Here is a 15,202-nt window from a genome sequence, read left to right as displayed (position 1 = left end):
CCACATCTAATCCAATGGGTCTGGGGTGGGGCCTGAGAATGTTCATTTCTCAGAAGATCCCAAGTGACCGCACTTTAAGCAGCACTGCTCTGCTGGTGACCGCTGCAATTTTAAGTAATAAACAACTACCTCTTGTTTCACCAAGTTTTATACTATCTCTTGGCTCACCCATTTAGAACATTAAGAAATTGAGAGGACTTCTGCAGTTCTAATTTTACCTCTATACCAGTGGTCGGCAAACTCATCAGTCAACAGAGCCCAATATCAACAGGACAACGATTGAAATTTCTTTTGAGAGCCACATTTTTTAAACTTAAACTTCTTCTAACGCCACTTCTTCAAAATAGACTCGCCCAGGCCGTGGTATTTTGTGGAAGAGCCACACTCAAGGGGTTAAAGAGCCGCATGTGGCTCGCGAGCCGCAGTTTGCCGACCATGGCTCTATACAGTCAAATTTAGTGACATTTGCATTCCATCCTATAACCATTGTCTTCTAATCCTTCTACTACATTTTCGGCTCTGCAACCATATTATTCATTTTCAAGAGCCCTTTCCTTGTTCTCTGGTTCTTCCTTTTAAGAAAAAATAGAATTTCAACCATTTTATAACGGATAGACTATATTCTTAAATCTCTTTATGTGTGTGACAGAGCATTTAGGTTGGTTTTAAATTTTGTATAATCACTTCTATTCCCTAAATAGTTTATTTCCTTCTAATCAGTTATTTTGCAGGTTTATTTCTTTCATATAATATTCCCCCCACCCCCCTAATCTCAGGTTTCCTTGGTTGTTCATTCATATTTAAGAACAGGTAACAGGGATGATTGGAAACTCTGTGGGAGTGTTTGGGGGGATGGTGGGAGCGGAAGCTAGCTCATGCATTTGGAGAAATGCCAGAAATGGCTTATCCTCTGGAAAACCACACTATCTCACAAGCAGTTTATTCAGTTCTTTTATTTTTATTTTTTTTACTAAATCCTCACCCAAGGACATGCTTAGAGAGAGGAAGGGAGAAGGAGAGAAAGGGAAGCGGGGGTCGGGGAGGGAAGGGGGGTAAGATTGATCGATTGCCTTCCGTACACTCCCTCACCGGGGAACAAACCCGCAACCCAGGTATGTGCCCTGGCCCTGACTGGGAATCAAACCGGCAACCTTTCAGTGCATGGAATGACGCTCAACCAACTGAGCCACTCCGGCTGGGCAGTTTATTCCGTTCTTGGGAGAAGAAAAGGCCTGGTTGCTGCTATTCCGCATGTAGGGCAAGGGGAGGGGTGGAGAGTCAACCCTTCCACATACCAACCTTCACTCAACAGCCCTTCCCTGTTTTCAGCCCCATCCACGCTCTGTGCCTGCTGGCCTGGCCATGGCCGCAGCCTCGCTGGGTGCATGGGTAGATAGACAGGCACCCCGCCTCTCTGGTGTGGTGCAAGGTTCACCCACCGACACGCTCCCACCTTTTTTACTCACTAAAAAAATGATCGACTTTCTCACTGGCTGATGCCCCTCCCCCCGCAGTATTCCTTCACCTTCCTGTTCGGATTCACTCATTCACACCCATCCTGATGGGTCTCAGAAAGCACAGACATAAATACCTATGCCTGGTCGACCATCTTGCGCCAGAAGTGACTAAGAATACCATTTTCATACTGATCTGTCTCTGTCCCCGGCTTCGATGAGGATGCCTGACTGCAAAGATGCCGGGAGAGGCTGTGAGATTCTCTTCACGGAAGGCCTGCTCTGAGCCACTGAGGGATCTGGCGAATGAGAGCTGGGTTCCCTGGGGCAAGGGTCGCCCAGGGGAGCAAGATGCTGGACAGAGTAGACGGCACCTCACTGGGGTCGTTTCAGAGACGTAACAAGCACCCTGGACCCTCGGAATGATTCCCCTGAGTTTGGGCCACTCCTGTAACACAGGGCTATTAGGCCAGCGAGATTCCACCTTAGAGAGCAGAGTACTACTAGGACTAGGGACTAGTTACCTAGAAATGAACTCTGACTTCCTGTTGGGAGGTGACACCAAGCTCTACACCTTGGTCAAGGTGAAGTCATCAGCTTCCTGCCCTGCCTCATTATCTTGTTTTTCTCTCCTCTTCTCCTCGCCTTCTTCATGCCTCTCCTTCACCCCAACTCTCCAACTCTGCCCCACCTCCCGTCAAAGCCCCAGTGTCCTCCCGGTCTCTCCCCTCACTCTCCCAGAAGCTGCCCCCAGTATCAGTGACCAGCAGGACATACTGGCCACCTTCTGGGCTCTTGTGTTTTGAAAGAGGTTCATGTTTGAACTCAAAACAAGTATTCAAAAGGGTGGTGTCGCCAACAGGCTGTGTGTGTACGGGTGGTGGGCACTGTAAGCCCCGCCCAGTTCCCTTCCCAGCTGCTGCCCCCGCCACCCCCAGCGGAAGTGAGTATGGGCAGCAAGTGGCTCCCATCTGCATGCTTCTCCAGAGCCCTGTCCTCAGCTGGGGGGTCTCCTTCAAGGAGGGTTCCACTCCGCCACCACCCCCATGGGCGGCCAGCCAGTGGCTGACTAACAGGGGTACCGAAGGCCAGCCCCTTCCCTCAAGCAGGGGACAGCTCTGGTGTAATGTACGCTCCAGAGTTTCCCACCTCGGGCCAAGGCTAGACTTGAGCTGAAGCCACATCCTCGCTCAGTCCCTCCCCCTCCCCTCATTCCCTCACGCTTCCTCCCAAGACCACAGCCTCCCTAGACCAGGTGCTCCCCAATCCGTCTCGGGCTCTGTTTCCTGGGAACCCAACCCAAGACGACATGGGAGAGACATTGGGAGAAAAATAGGATGCCTTTAAAAAAAAAAATCACCACTTAACTGAACATCCGGCCGGACATCTCGAACCCCAAACGCCTGTCTGTGGTTCTGTTTACAAATCTAATATGCAAAGTCTGGGCCACTGGTCGTATGCTGTCCCACAAGCTCAGAGCAGTCAGAAGAACCGTGGAGGGCGGGCTGGCGGGTGGTTCCACAGCTTTGACCCCACCCTGCGCAGGACTCTGGTTTAGCCCCAAAGACAGTTTTGTCTGACGCTCCCCAGGCCCTGGGCTGGAAGCGATGTTGGGTGTTAAAGAAAGATTTAAAACAAGCTTGGCATCACCGAGTCCTTGCATGTTTCCGGATCAGTCCTCAGTCCTGCACATCTCAGATGGCTCAGGGCAGGCAGGCCAGTGCTGCTGCGTGCAATGAGCTAGCTCACAGGCTCATCCGGCCTCCTGTGGCCTGGCATGGCCTGCACGCCACACCACTCCGAAGCTCCTCCACCCAACAGCACATCCTGGAATCCGACGAGCGTCACATGGGGCGGGGTGGCCCACCTACCCTCACGGGCTCTGGCTCTCAGAGACACCTGGGTTGGGCATTTTTAATGCAACCACCAATTCTAGCAAGATGAGGTTCCCACTTCTCCCCCCATTCACTCCCCCACCAGTAAAACACTAATTAAGCACCTACAATGTGCCCATCTAAGCTCTGAAAACAGTCTAGTCAGGGGCCAAGGGGGTCAGCTCATGACCTCTAAGGGATCATGATTTCCTAATTGCCTGAGAAGAGCCTCAGTGTGTTTCAACCACATGGTTGTGAGAAGCAACACCCCAAATCATAAATTTCATCCTTTTGCAGATCAGGAAAGGGAGGCCCAGAGAAGGAGGTGTGCCTTGGCCTTGGTCAGGGCCGTGACCCCTGCCACATAGACCTGCCCCCGGGGGTCCCAGTTTGGGCTTTAAGGGTCTGACCTGGTTCTTCTGGGCGATCTTTTGTCCCTTCTTCCAGCGGAGCACGGGGGTCAGAGCCGGCAGCTCCCGCTCCTCCTCTCCGGTCACATGCTGCCCCAGGCTGTAGGCGGCTTCGAACACGATGGGGCTGATGACGTCCTGCACCCGCCGCTGCAACAGGAAACACACGCGCGCGTGAGCGGCTCGCCCAGCTGACATTGGCGGAGCGTTTCACGGTTTACAATGACCGTCCACGTGGCCTGCCCCTTGTGACCCTCACCGCCGCCGCGGTGAGGAGGGATCTCACTGTCTTCGCATTTTTGATGAGGTCACTGCGGCCCAGGACAATTCAGGTCTTGTCCAGGGTCACTCTGCTAACGAGCGGGGGCTCCTCCGCTCTACCTCCCATGGCGCTCAGTCACCGTCCCTTTAGCATAGGGAAGGCATTACCGTACTCATCTTCTCAACATCCCTGAAGCGGGCGGGGTGAGCGGGGAGCATCTGCCCGCGCCCTGCAGTGCTCACCCCTTGCGCCCCTGCTGTCTGGCTGATCACCGCTCCTCTGAGTTGAGATAAGTATGGATTCTGCCCAGAGCTAGTCCTCGGTGGAGCTGGAAGAAAAGCCTGACTTTGGGCCTTGTGTTCTTTCCCTGGGAACCCAAGGACCTGAGGACCCAAGGGAACCCTAGGTTGATAGTCATGTAAGGAAAGCAGAGGAAGGGAAGGGAGGAAAGCAGACATAGAGTGGACAGGGCCCAAGGCTAATAGGGGTTTTGAATCACATCTGTTCAACCCTCGAGTTTCTGGCCTTTCTGTACAAGGTGTCCCTGTCACCCAGGGCCTGGGGGCCCCCAGGCTCCCAAGTTAGAGTCCGAGGAGGAGGAAAGGGTAGGGAGTCCTTTCTGGGCCAGGATGCTCTGTGGGAGGCAGGCGTCCGGATGGAGCAGAGCAGGTCTGAGCAGTGGCACCAATAAGCTGAGTCCCCATTACCTGTCACTCACTGGAGAGACGGGGGTGGGGCGGGTGGGGAGTGGCCCACTCAGGGTGTGAGAGGAGCTGGGCGGGCAGATGGAGGCAGCCCCAGGGCCAAGGACTTCCTATTGCTCTCTGTGCCACGGAGCAGATCAGGGCTGTGTTTCAACACGACACAAAGCTCTCAAGTTTCCAGGAGGCGCACAGTGAGGCGTTTGCTCCCACCCCGCCCCAACACCCAGCGCCCCTCTCCCAGGCAGACAAGCCTGCCAGGTTTGGGGTACTTGTCCGGTCGGTCTGAGCAAATGTGGACAGTTGGTAGCTCAGCACACACTGTACTTTGCTCTCTTAGCTGAGCACGAATCCCGGAGGTGGTTCCGTGTCAGCACCTAGAGCTGCGCCAGGCCCTACTCAGCGGCGCTCAGCACATCACTGCGGACATCCTTACCCTCCAACATCGGGGCTCAGCTGCTTCAACAAGCCGATGGGTGGCAGGGCTCTCGCAAACACCTCCCTGGATGGGACCTCTGGCCCTCAGTGCCCAGGAGGGAGGTAAATAAAGGGTCTGTGATCAACTAAGTTGGGGGGATCACCAGCTTAACCGAAGTTAAAGAGGGTTTTTATTGTTTTATTTGTTCTTTCTTTCTGTTTTGATTTTTATTGATTTCAGAGAGGAAGGGAGAGGGAGAGAGGGATAGAAACATCAATGATGAGAGAGAATCATTGATCGGCTGCCTCTCACATGCCCCACACTGGGAATCGAGCCTGCAACCTGGGCGTGTGCCCTGACCGGGAATCCAATTGTGACCTCCTGGTTCACAGTTTGACGCTCAACCAGAGCCATGCTGCAGGGCTGTTCTTTCTGTTTTTACTGCAATTGCCTCTGAGAAAGAGTAGGGTGGCCCCAAGTCTATTGGGTCGTGGACTTCCCCAGAGTTCTTGGGGTGCGGGTGTTGAGTAGAGCACACTGGGAGGCACAGGAGGGCAGAGCAGAGCCTCGGGCAGCAGCTCAGGAGATGGGTCAGAGCCGGGTTGGTGGGAGGGGAGACAGAGGTAGCCACACCTGTGGCTGCTGAGCTGGGGGGCGTGGGGGACAGGGCAAAGGGGCCCGGATGACTGCGGGGTGACCATCAGATGATTGTATATATGTGTTCAGAAAAGCAATTAATTATTCAGCAAAATAAAATACAGGACCTCTTGCGGGGAGGGGGGGAGGCTTTTGGATAAACTGTTTCCAGAAGTTTCTCCTGAACTTCAGATGTTAGGAACAGATCTTTGCTCCCATGTCCTTTCCGGGAGCCACACACAGACTTGGGGTCCAGACCCCCTCTGGCTGCTGGCTGCGCTAAGCAGAAGGTACAGACGGTCACCGTGTGGAGAATAACAGAATAACGAGTATAAGTGCAATCTTCGTGTCTTTACAAGTACATGTTTTCGTGTTTCTTTAAGGTGGACTATTGTATGGGTTTGCATATAAATCCTTCATGTTAAAATAAGTCCGTTGTGATGTTGCTATTCTCGGGGGAGAGGCTGAATTTGGGGGTGGGAGACAATTAACATTTTCCGGCTCCCAAATGTATTCCAGAGCCTGGGCCAGGGCTCCTTCCTCCTTAGTCCGCACAACCCTGAGCTGGGCGATGACTGCTCCCATTTTATAGATGATGAAACAGAGGCTCAGGGGCTTCACCCTGAAGCTAGTAAGTGGGGGAACCGGACTGAGTCTTAAAACCTGAAGCGAAACAACTTGCCCTAGCTGGTGTGGCTCAGTGGTTAGAGTGCCGCCCACCCACCCACCAGAGGGTTGCAGGTTTGATTCCCGGGCAAGGGTATGTACCTGGGTTGCAGGTTTGACCCCCCACCTTGGTCGGGGTGCGTGCGGGAGGCAAGCAATCCATGTGTCTCTCTCTCATCCATGTTTCTCTGTATGCTCCTCCCTCCCTTCCACTCTCAAAAACAAAATCAATGGAAAAAATATCCTCGGGTGAGGATTAGCAACAAAAACAAAACGAACACCACTTTCCTTGAAGTCCATAGAACATTATTTTAAAATGACCCACCCACTCTAGTGTCCAACATCGCCCTTAAAAACTACCTGTTTCCTTAAGGGCCTGCAGAAGGGGGTTTGCTCGGGGAAGGTTGCGCACACAAGCACGGATGTATACAAATGACAACTCAGAAACGGCTTGAAGCGAGGGCTGTTTCTAAACGTGCCGCCACGCCAGCCACGCCAGCCGCCGAGGGAGACCCCAGGCGGGGCCTGGCTCATCTGGAATGAGCTCCGACATCCGGGGCTGGGGCGGCTGTGCTCTGGCTCTGATCTCATGAACCTGTTTTAACTAAGAGTCTCAAAAACAGCTTCTTATTACACGTCCCAGTAGCTCTGGGCAGGAGGGATCCAAACCGCACGGGGCCCTGGGCGGAGGCGAAGTGGGGGCAGCAATTAGGAACCAGCCCACGCCCCAGAGGACAGCCCGCCGCCCAGCTCCCAGGGAGAAGCAGCGGCCGTAGCTCGTGGTTTCCTCCCCGCTTCGGGAAGGGCAGCTTCCCCGGGCTCGGCACTGCAATTAAGCGGGGGAACTCCCGAGGGGAGAGAAGGAGCTTGGGGTTCTGGCACAGACCGTAATTGCTGAAATTTTACTGCTAGGAAAAAAAAAAAAATCACCACTACAAACTGACGCTTCCAAGGGCGAATACACACTTCCCGCAGGCTGAGAGGCCACGGGATCTCCTGGTTTGCACACTGCAGGGCCCGCCCGCAGAACATGCATCTGGGGGCGGGGTCTGCGGCGGCTGAGGCTGTACAGGGAACCTCACATCTGCTCCACGGGAAGTTCATGGGGTGCTCACTTGATGCCAGGCAGCGGGCGGGGCCCGAGGGACACAGAGCCGGAGGGCTTTCAGGAGAAACAGGCGAGCGGTGACAATCCAGCGCCACATGCACAAGGGCAGGGGCGGGCGGCTTTGGGGACACAAATGAGGGACCCCTGGATGGAGGGTTGGTAGGCTTCCTTGGGGAGGTGTCCCAGGCGTGGTTATATGACAGGAGGCTATTAGAGAGCAGACGGGAGGGCGTAGGAGGGCCTCGCAGGGTAGAAGTGGCCTGGGGTGTCCAGGGGCTTGCATGTGGTCCCCAAAGTGGGGAAAGTTGGGCTTGTGGGCAGGGGTGAGGGGAGAGGAGGCTGAAGCAGAGACCAATCTCGGGGGACACAGAGGCTGGAGTCACCTGTTGGGGTGACTTCACCCTAAAATGGAGAGAGAGCCTGGAGGGGGCCCAGGTGATGTTGGAGGCTGTGCTACAGAGAAATCTCTCTGGTGTCCTGGAGTGAGAGGGCTGGGACTGGAGGCAGGGAGGCCAGGAAGGAAACTGAAGGAGGCTGCATTCTAGAAAGATCCCTCTGGCTATAGCAGGGAAATAGGGAGATGGGGCAGGCCTGGGGACACACAGGCTAGGGAGGAGGCTGCCACTGGGGTTCAGGGGACAGATCACGAGGGCCTGAGCCAGGATACAGCGGTGGGGGTGGAGAAAACAGGAGGGAGAGAGGAGTTTTGGGAGGAGGAGATGGGAGGAGTTGGTACCTGAATGTGGGGGATGCGAAAGAGTTATGAAGGCGAGTCCCCGGTTCCGCGTGGGTGAGCGGACACACTGGTGTCACTCAGCACCATGGGGCGCCTGGAGAAGGAACCGGTGAGTTTAGATGTGGGCAGGCTGAGCTTTGTTACCACGCAGAAATCCCCTTCCTGTCTCCAAACTCTAAGGCAGTGGTCGGCAAACTCATGAGTCACCAGAGCCAAATATCAACAGGACAACGATTGAAATTTCTTTTGAGAGCCAAATATTTTAAACTTAAACTTCTTCTAACGCCACTTCTTCAAAATAGACTCGCCCAGGCCGTGGTATCTTGTGGAAGAGCCACACTCAAGGGGCCAAAGAGCCGCATGTCGCTCGCGAGCCGCAGTTTGCCAACCACGGCTCTAAGGCCACGAGAAATGTCCGCCAAACACACAGATTTGGACCTGAAATCCCCTGCGCCCTTCTCTCTCCCACAGAAGCACTGCCCCGCCCCACGTGCTGGGCACCCTTCCCCGGCCTGGCTCTGGGAATCTAACTGCCTGTCCCGCGAGCGGGTCCACCCATGGTTCCAGGGACAGGCTGTGCCCCCCTTTGGACCACGCCCTCCCCCTTCCTCAGCTCAGCTCTCGAGCAGAGACACTCTCTTGGGGCCTCAGAAAGGACTGCAGGGCCTCGGCCTTGCAGGGATGGCGGACAAGAGGGAGGGAGGCGCTCAGGGAGAGGCCTGGGCGCTGTCCTGGGAACCCCATTCCTTCACAGAGAGCCCTTCCGGCTTTTCCTTCTCCTGAATGACCGTGCTCCGAAGAGGAAGCAGAAGTAACGCAGACAGGAAGTCCAGCAGGCGAGGCCCGTGACAGGTGGGTGCCCCCTATCTGGAGGAAGGGACACTCTGCCCCGTGACCCTGGGGCAGCTGGGCAGTTAGTTGTCAGAATCAGGACAAGCCTTTTGTCTCCGGTACCTTGTGGAACCAGGGAACCTTCCCAGGCGGGTAGGAGCAGCATCAAATCACCAGGCCCCTCCGCCTGGCCCCAGGGAGCGCTGCACGGCTGTGTGAGGGAAACGCCCAGGAAGACTGGATGCCAACCCTCACCGCGCAACCCTCACTAGGCAGCCACCGAGCCCCGTGGGCCCCGACCGCCACGTGAACGAGAACCTGCCTCCCCGCCGCTCTCCTCCGAGAAACGAAGGGTTTTTCATCTTCCTGAGCTAACTAAGCAGCTGCAGTGGGAACGAAATGCAAACAGGAAGGGCTGGCCTCACTTTAAATTGGCAAATAACACAGAAGGTCAGCAAATAAGCCACTAGCATTAAGCCAGATGGTTGGTTTGGAGACACACACACACACACACACACACACACACACCTCTAAGTGTTATTTTTTTTAAAAAGAGGCCTCAGTATATTTTCTTTTTCCAAACGTGATTTTTTTTGTGTGTGTGTGCGTCCCTTCCATCCTGTATCATTGCTCACTATTTCTCTGCTCTCCACACCCAACTCTATTTCTGCCCACGGCCACCTTGCAGGAACGCCTAAAAACGAGAAATCTTCAGAAGTGACATGGCTTTTCCTTTCTCTCTCTGACCAGAGTGATTAGAATGGCGGTTAAGATGTTACAGACGCATTTAAAATTCTCATAAGTTTGAAGATTTGCTAAGAGCAAACTGAGGAGTCTGCATTTCAAGTACGGAGAGAACAACACTGAAGATCTACGCTCGCAGAACGACCAGGAAAGCTGGCGTGTACCCAACGTAACCTACAGATGATGTGTCATGGAATTGTACCCTTGAAACCTATGTAATTGTATTAACCAATGTCACCCCAATAAACTTAACTAAAAAAATAAAAAAGTCTCTGAAGCTGGGCTACATCTTAGCATCGGAGAATACCTTTATTGTGAGAATGTTTCCCACCCTGAACCCCTCCCCGAAACCCCGCCATTCCATTGTGAGCAACGTGGGAAGTGAGGACATGAGGGCCTCGCGTGGGTGAGCTAGTGGTAACTGGCTGCGGGGCCGGATCTCAGCCCGGCCTTGCGCTCCCCGTGTCTTGTGGACAATTCTGAGCACCCTCTTGTCTGCAAGAGGGGCGTGTGGCAGCAGCGGCCAGGACACAGCACACAGCACACAGCACTCAGGTGAGGGCCCAGGATGACAGGTGTGTGTATGGGGGGGTAAGAGGTGGTTGACCCTCCAGAACTTCATCTGGGTTGCCTTCATCCAACACTTGATTGCTGTGAGCCTGTGCCAGGCATCATGTTAGGCAGAGGGAAGCAAAGAGAAGGGAGAGGTGCAGGCAGGAGGGTGTGAGCAAGAAGATGCAGAGGTGCCCATTCACGAACTGAGGGACCTTGATGAGAGGGGATTGCTCCTGACCCAGATGGGACTAGGAGTGGAGTGTCAAGTCCCTGGACAGCAGGCGGCCCTGGGAGAACAACTAGACGTCCAGCAGGCTGGTGGGGGTGGAATGAGGGCCGAGGTGAACAGACAACTGTTTGTCTGAGGACCGGGGGCAACAGACAAGGTGGGGATCAAGAACTTTGACATCAGACAGTCCTAGGTCTGACGGCATCCCAGATGCGTCTCTTAGAAACCATGCGACATTGGTCACTTAGTCTCTTGGAACCTGCTTTCTCAGATTGAAGACGGGGGGACAGAATCAATCTAGTGTGACTGTTGTGAAGATGAGAGAGGACAGATGTCAAGCACCTTGGAGAGCTCCCGGTACACAGGAAAGTTAGCTGCATCATCCTTATCAACGTCGTCATCATCATCATCACCCCACCCCCACCTGACAAGGGTCTGTGGGACAAGATCACAGGGTGAGGGGCAGGGCAGGAAGGCAGGCTGGCACCAGGGCACAGGACCTCAGAAACCAGGTGAAGGCCCTGATTCACTCAGTGGGCAATCGGGGCTGTCATGAACTTCTAAAGTCAGCTTTGGGCTAAGGACCCCAGAGGTGATCTGAAGGACTCCTGGGGATGGGAAGGGAGGACAGGACCTGGATGGAGCTGGTACGCCCATCCCCCAGCTGCGTGTCAGCTGTCATCAGCTCCCCACTGCCCCTTCTACAGAAAACTGTCCTTGGTTAAATGGGAGCCACGTCACCCAGAGGCTTTATGCCCCTCCCCCCGTCCCCAGTGGCTATGACTGACTGGCGTGGGGTACAAATGGGTGCCCCTTGCCTCAAGGTGGGACAACCCTGTCGTGCACTTCATGCCCCAGAGTTCCCTGTGGGCTCCGGCTGAGGCTGGCCCTGGCTAAAACACCACCCTTGCTCAGCTCCTCCCTGCTTCTTGCTCCCCTCATTCCCGTCTCCTGAGAGCACCCCTCAATTAATCCTGCGCAAGCGAATCCCTGTCTCAAGTTCCGCATCCGGGGAACCTGAGCTCACACAGTAACTACGTGATACCAAACATCGTCGTAGCAGAAATCCACACTTACATATACATACATCATATAAATATAATATGCCCTTGGAGGTGGGAGAGAGAGTCCCCACTTGCTCAACATCTAACCCAAACCCTCTGGCATGCCCCAGGGCCTCCCCTGTGGCCATCTGGAAAGCTTTCACGATAGAGGTGAAAACACCGAGAGCCAAAGAGGTGAAGACGCTCCCCAAGGTCACAGAGCCAGCATCCCTCTCCCCTCTGCACCCCTGGACTCCATGAAGGAGTGAGCATGCAGCAGGGATCAGCGAGGGAAGCTGTAGCCAGGGAAGTCTTTGAAGCAGGTGAGGCGGGATGCCTCCCACAGCCCTGTGGATCCTGGGAACCCCGCCCTCCCGCTGGGAGGGGAATGTGGCAGAGAAGGCAGCATGGGGAGAGATGCAAATGGCCTCAGAAGTGACCCTCTCAGGCCCCCAGAGCTCCCAGGGGACGCTGGTCTGTAGGCAACAATCCCTCCTGCTCAGACTGATCTGCGTGACCAGCACGGAGTGCGTGGAGTATTGTGTAATGAGCTGCCCATAAGCCCATGTCTACCACCAAACTGAGAGCACAGCGGCACGAGGGGCACAAATCAGACTCTCAGGGCAGCTTATTCCACATCTGCTTTGACTTCTATTTTTTTAAAAAATATATTTTATTGATTTTTTACAGAGAGGAAGGGAGAGGGACAGAGAGTTAGAAACATCGATGAGAGAGAAACATCGATCAGCTGCCTCCTGCACACCCCCCACTGGGGATGTGCCCGCAACCAAGGGACATGCCCTTGACTGGAATCGAACCTGGGACCCTTCAGTCCACAGGCTGACCCTCTATCCACTGAGCCAAACTGATCAGGACTGACCTCTATTTTTAAAGCGATTGCTATCAGGAGGTGCCCATCTGTAGCAGTCTCAGTGCCCTTTACCCACTGGGGCATCCCTCCCCTAGCTGCTCCAGGCTTTGGCTACTAACAGCCCCCAACTACAACCTTCTCGGGGGGGGGGGCTGCCCTTGGCCGATGGCAGCCATCTCCTCCAGAGAGGCCTGCCAGGTGATGCCCTGTGATGGGCAGAAATCCAAGATGAGCCCCCATGGCCCATGCCCTTGTATAACCCATCCCCTACCCTTGCGTGTGGGAAGGACTGTACATATGATGGATGTCACTCCTGTGATTATGTTCCATTAGATGGTGATACTGAAGGGATTTTGAAGATGTAAATAAGGTCCCCCATCAGTTGAATTTGAGTTCGTCCAAAGAGGTGTTATCTGGGTGGGCCTACTCAGGAAGAGGAGGCTTGGTCTTCTCTAAGCTAAGGGATCTGACGCATGAGAGACACGCTCCTGTTGACCTTGAAGCAGAAAGCCACCATGGGCCCTAGAGCTGCACAGACATGAATTCCACACCAACCGCCTGAGCCTAGAAGAAGACCCTACGCCTCAGGTGAGACCGGCTGACACCTGGACCGTAGCTTCCAGGCTCTGAGCAGGGGACCTCGTTGGGCTGTGTCCAGACTCCCGGCCCACAGACACTGTGCGGTAATAAGTGTGTGTTGCTTTAAGCTGCCAAATTTGCAATGTTTCATACAGGAGTAGAGAAAACGAATACATGCCCCGCTCCCCAGCTGGCCGATGCCGGGGTCCCACAGCCCAGCCCCGGGCCTCTGTGTGGCTAAGCTCTGCGGTGCGTCAGCCCCAGAGCGCCCCCCTGGGACCAGGCTGAGGCTGGAGGGTTCCTGAGACCACCTCCTGACTCAGCATCTTCCCTGCCCCACTCCGCTCCCCTCCCTCCTGCCACCGCTCCCCCAGGAAATCCCTGGCAGAAATCCCCACCTCCGGGTTCTGCTTGTGGGGGAGCGGATGCAGGATACCGCGTAATAAATTCCACGCTGACCCTGCTGGTTGCAGTGCCCTTAAAGGAGTGAGGAAAGCCAGATAAAGTGCCAGGGACCACCCACAGCTCGTGTGTGACCACCATACAAGCAGGTCCACGTCAGTACGGGGGACGTGTTGAGGATTACACGCAGACGAGCATGTTGGCCATTGCTCTCCATTACTTCCAACTCCTGGTTTTACTCTGTCCTTCCTTTATTTATTTTCACAAAGAACACCCCAGGAACAAGTCTTCGGGCTCAGGGGTGGATTACAGACACATCAGCCCCGGCCTCCTCAAGCGAAACCTTTTCCTTCTTGCTTTTTCAGAGCCGCTCGCGAAACACCTCTGTGTCTAGCACACGAGGCCCCAAGTCTGACACAGGATGGGGCGCCGAGAGGATGGGCTGGACTTGGGCTACCACAAACCCGATAATGAGCTACTCAACCCCAAAGGGTCGATGATCCGTCGCATCAACGATAGACTCTCCCGTGTTTTGTTTTGTTTTTCCCTACTTTCAATCAAAATTGTATCTTAAACCAGAGGTCATGAACCTGGAATTCGGGGGGTCTGAAGATTTGGATGGAGAGAGAAAAAAAAAAAGTACCTCTTTACTTTCATCAATCTCTAGCTGAAAGTTAGTATTGCCGTTCATTGTAAATGTAGGCAGCACGGAACTATTAGAAATACCTGTGATGCCATCATCAGCAGACATCTGTGAGATTTTCACATCGTACTGCAGGGGTAGAGTCCTTGAAATACGGTGTATGTTCCTCAGGACTTCAAAATTCTAGATCTCGTTACTCAATGCATTAGTAAAAAGCAGGTATGTTCCGCTATCACAAATGTGGGTTTTGTTTTGAACGTTTTGGGAGCCAAATTTCAGGATGCCTGGTTTCTGTGTAATTTTGTGTATTTTACCGTGATGCGCTCAGAAACATTCTGAGAAGGGGCCCAGAGGTTTCTCTCAACTGCCAAGGAGGCCCATGTGCAAAAGCGGTCAAAAACTCATCTTAATGGTAAATGATATGATGAGACGGGCCAGCCTGCGGTTTTTGAAATGCTTCGAGAAACGCTTCAAAAACTTCAAAAAGGATCATTATGTTGTTTCAGTCTTCATCGGTTGTATGAACTCACTGGTCTCAGCAGTTAAAAATATACCATCCATTACATTTTGTGACAGGTTCAAGGCCTGGGCTCAAAATCACCCCAGGGCCCCTGGGGTTTTAAGAATTTGGGCCTGGATAGATACTTCGGGCCGGGGTTGAGCTACGCTGCTTCGGTGCCGACAGCTATATGAAAGCATCTGTTTCCCTGTGTGAGGCCTTAGGAGGGCGAGGGTACAGAGACTGGGCTCATGTAGAGTTCACTCCTTTTACAGAGAGAACCCTGACCTTCCTGGGGCAGGCCTGCGGCTTCACGAGCCCTGAGCGGCTATCTAGAAAGCTGAGACGCTTGCCCTAGACCTTGGTAGTGTGTGAAAATCCTGAACCGTGACTGAAATAAAGAAGGGAGTCCAAATACCAACCCCACAAGATTTGCAAGTTACTCAATCCACAGTGGGCCTAGAGGCTCAGCTTGGGGACGAAATGAACCAGTGCAATTGCCGTGAATGGTTTGCTGCTCAGCAAGTGAAGAACGGAGCTC

General features: G+C 54.0%; 1 protein-coding gene across 2 annotated transcripts in view; it reads right to left on the bottom strand.

Moving 5' to 3' along the window:
* The window catches only part of ITGA9 (integrin subunit alpha 9), a 273,816-nt gene that overhangs the window by 127,529 nt on the left and 131,085 nt on the right, over positions 1-15,202 (bottom strand). For both annotated transcript variants that reach the window (XM_079794406.1, XM_079794407.1), the window contains one exon: positions 3,739-3,888. In XM_079794406.1, coding sequence (XP_079650532.1) covers positions 3,739-3,888 — 150 coding nt within the window. The remainder of the gene's footprint in view (positions 1-3,738; positions 3,889-15,202) is intronic.

The sequence above is a fragment of the Cnephaeus nilssonii genome, assembly GCF_951640355.1.
Source record: "Cnephaeus nilssonii genome assembly, chromosome: 17".
In the NCBI taxonomy this organism is placed as follows: domain Eukaryota; kingdom Metazoa; phylum Chordata; class Mammalia; order Chiroptera; family Vespertilionidae; genus Cnephaeus; species Cnephaeus nilssonii.
Note: the sequence above shows the minus strand (reverse complement) of the source record. Positions and strands in the feature narration are given on the sequence as shown.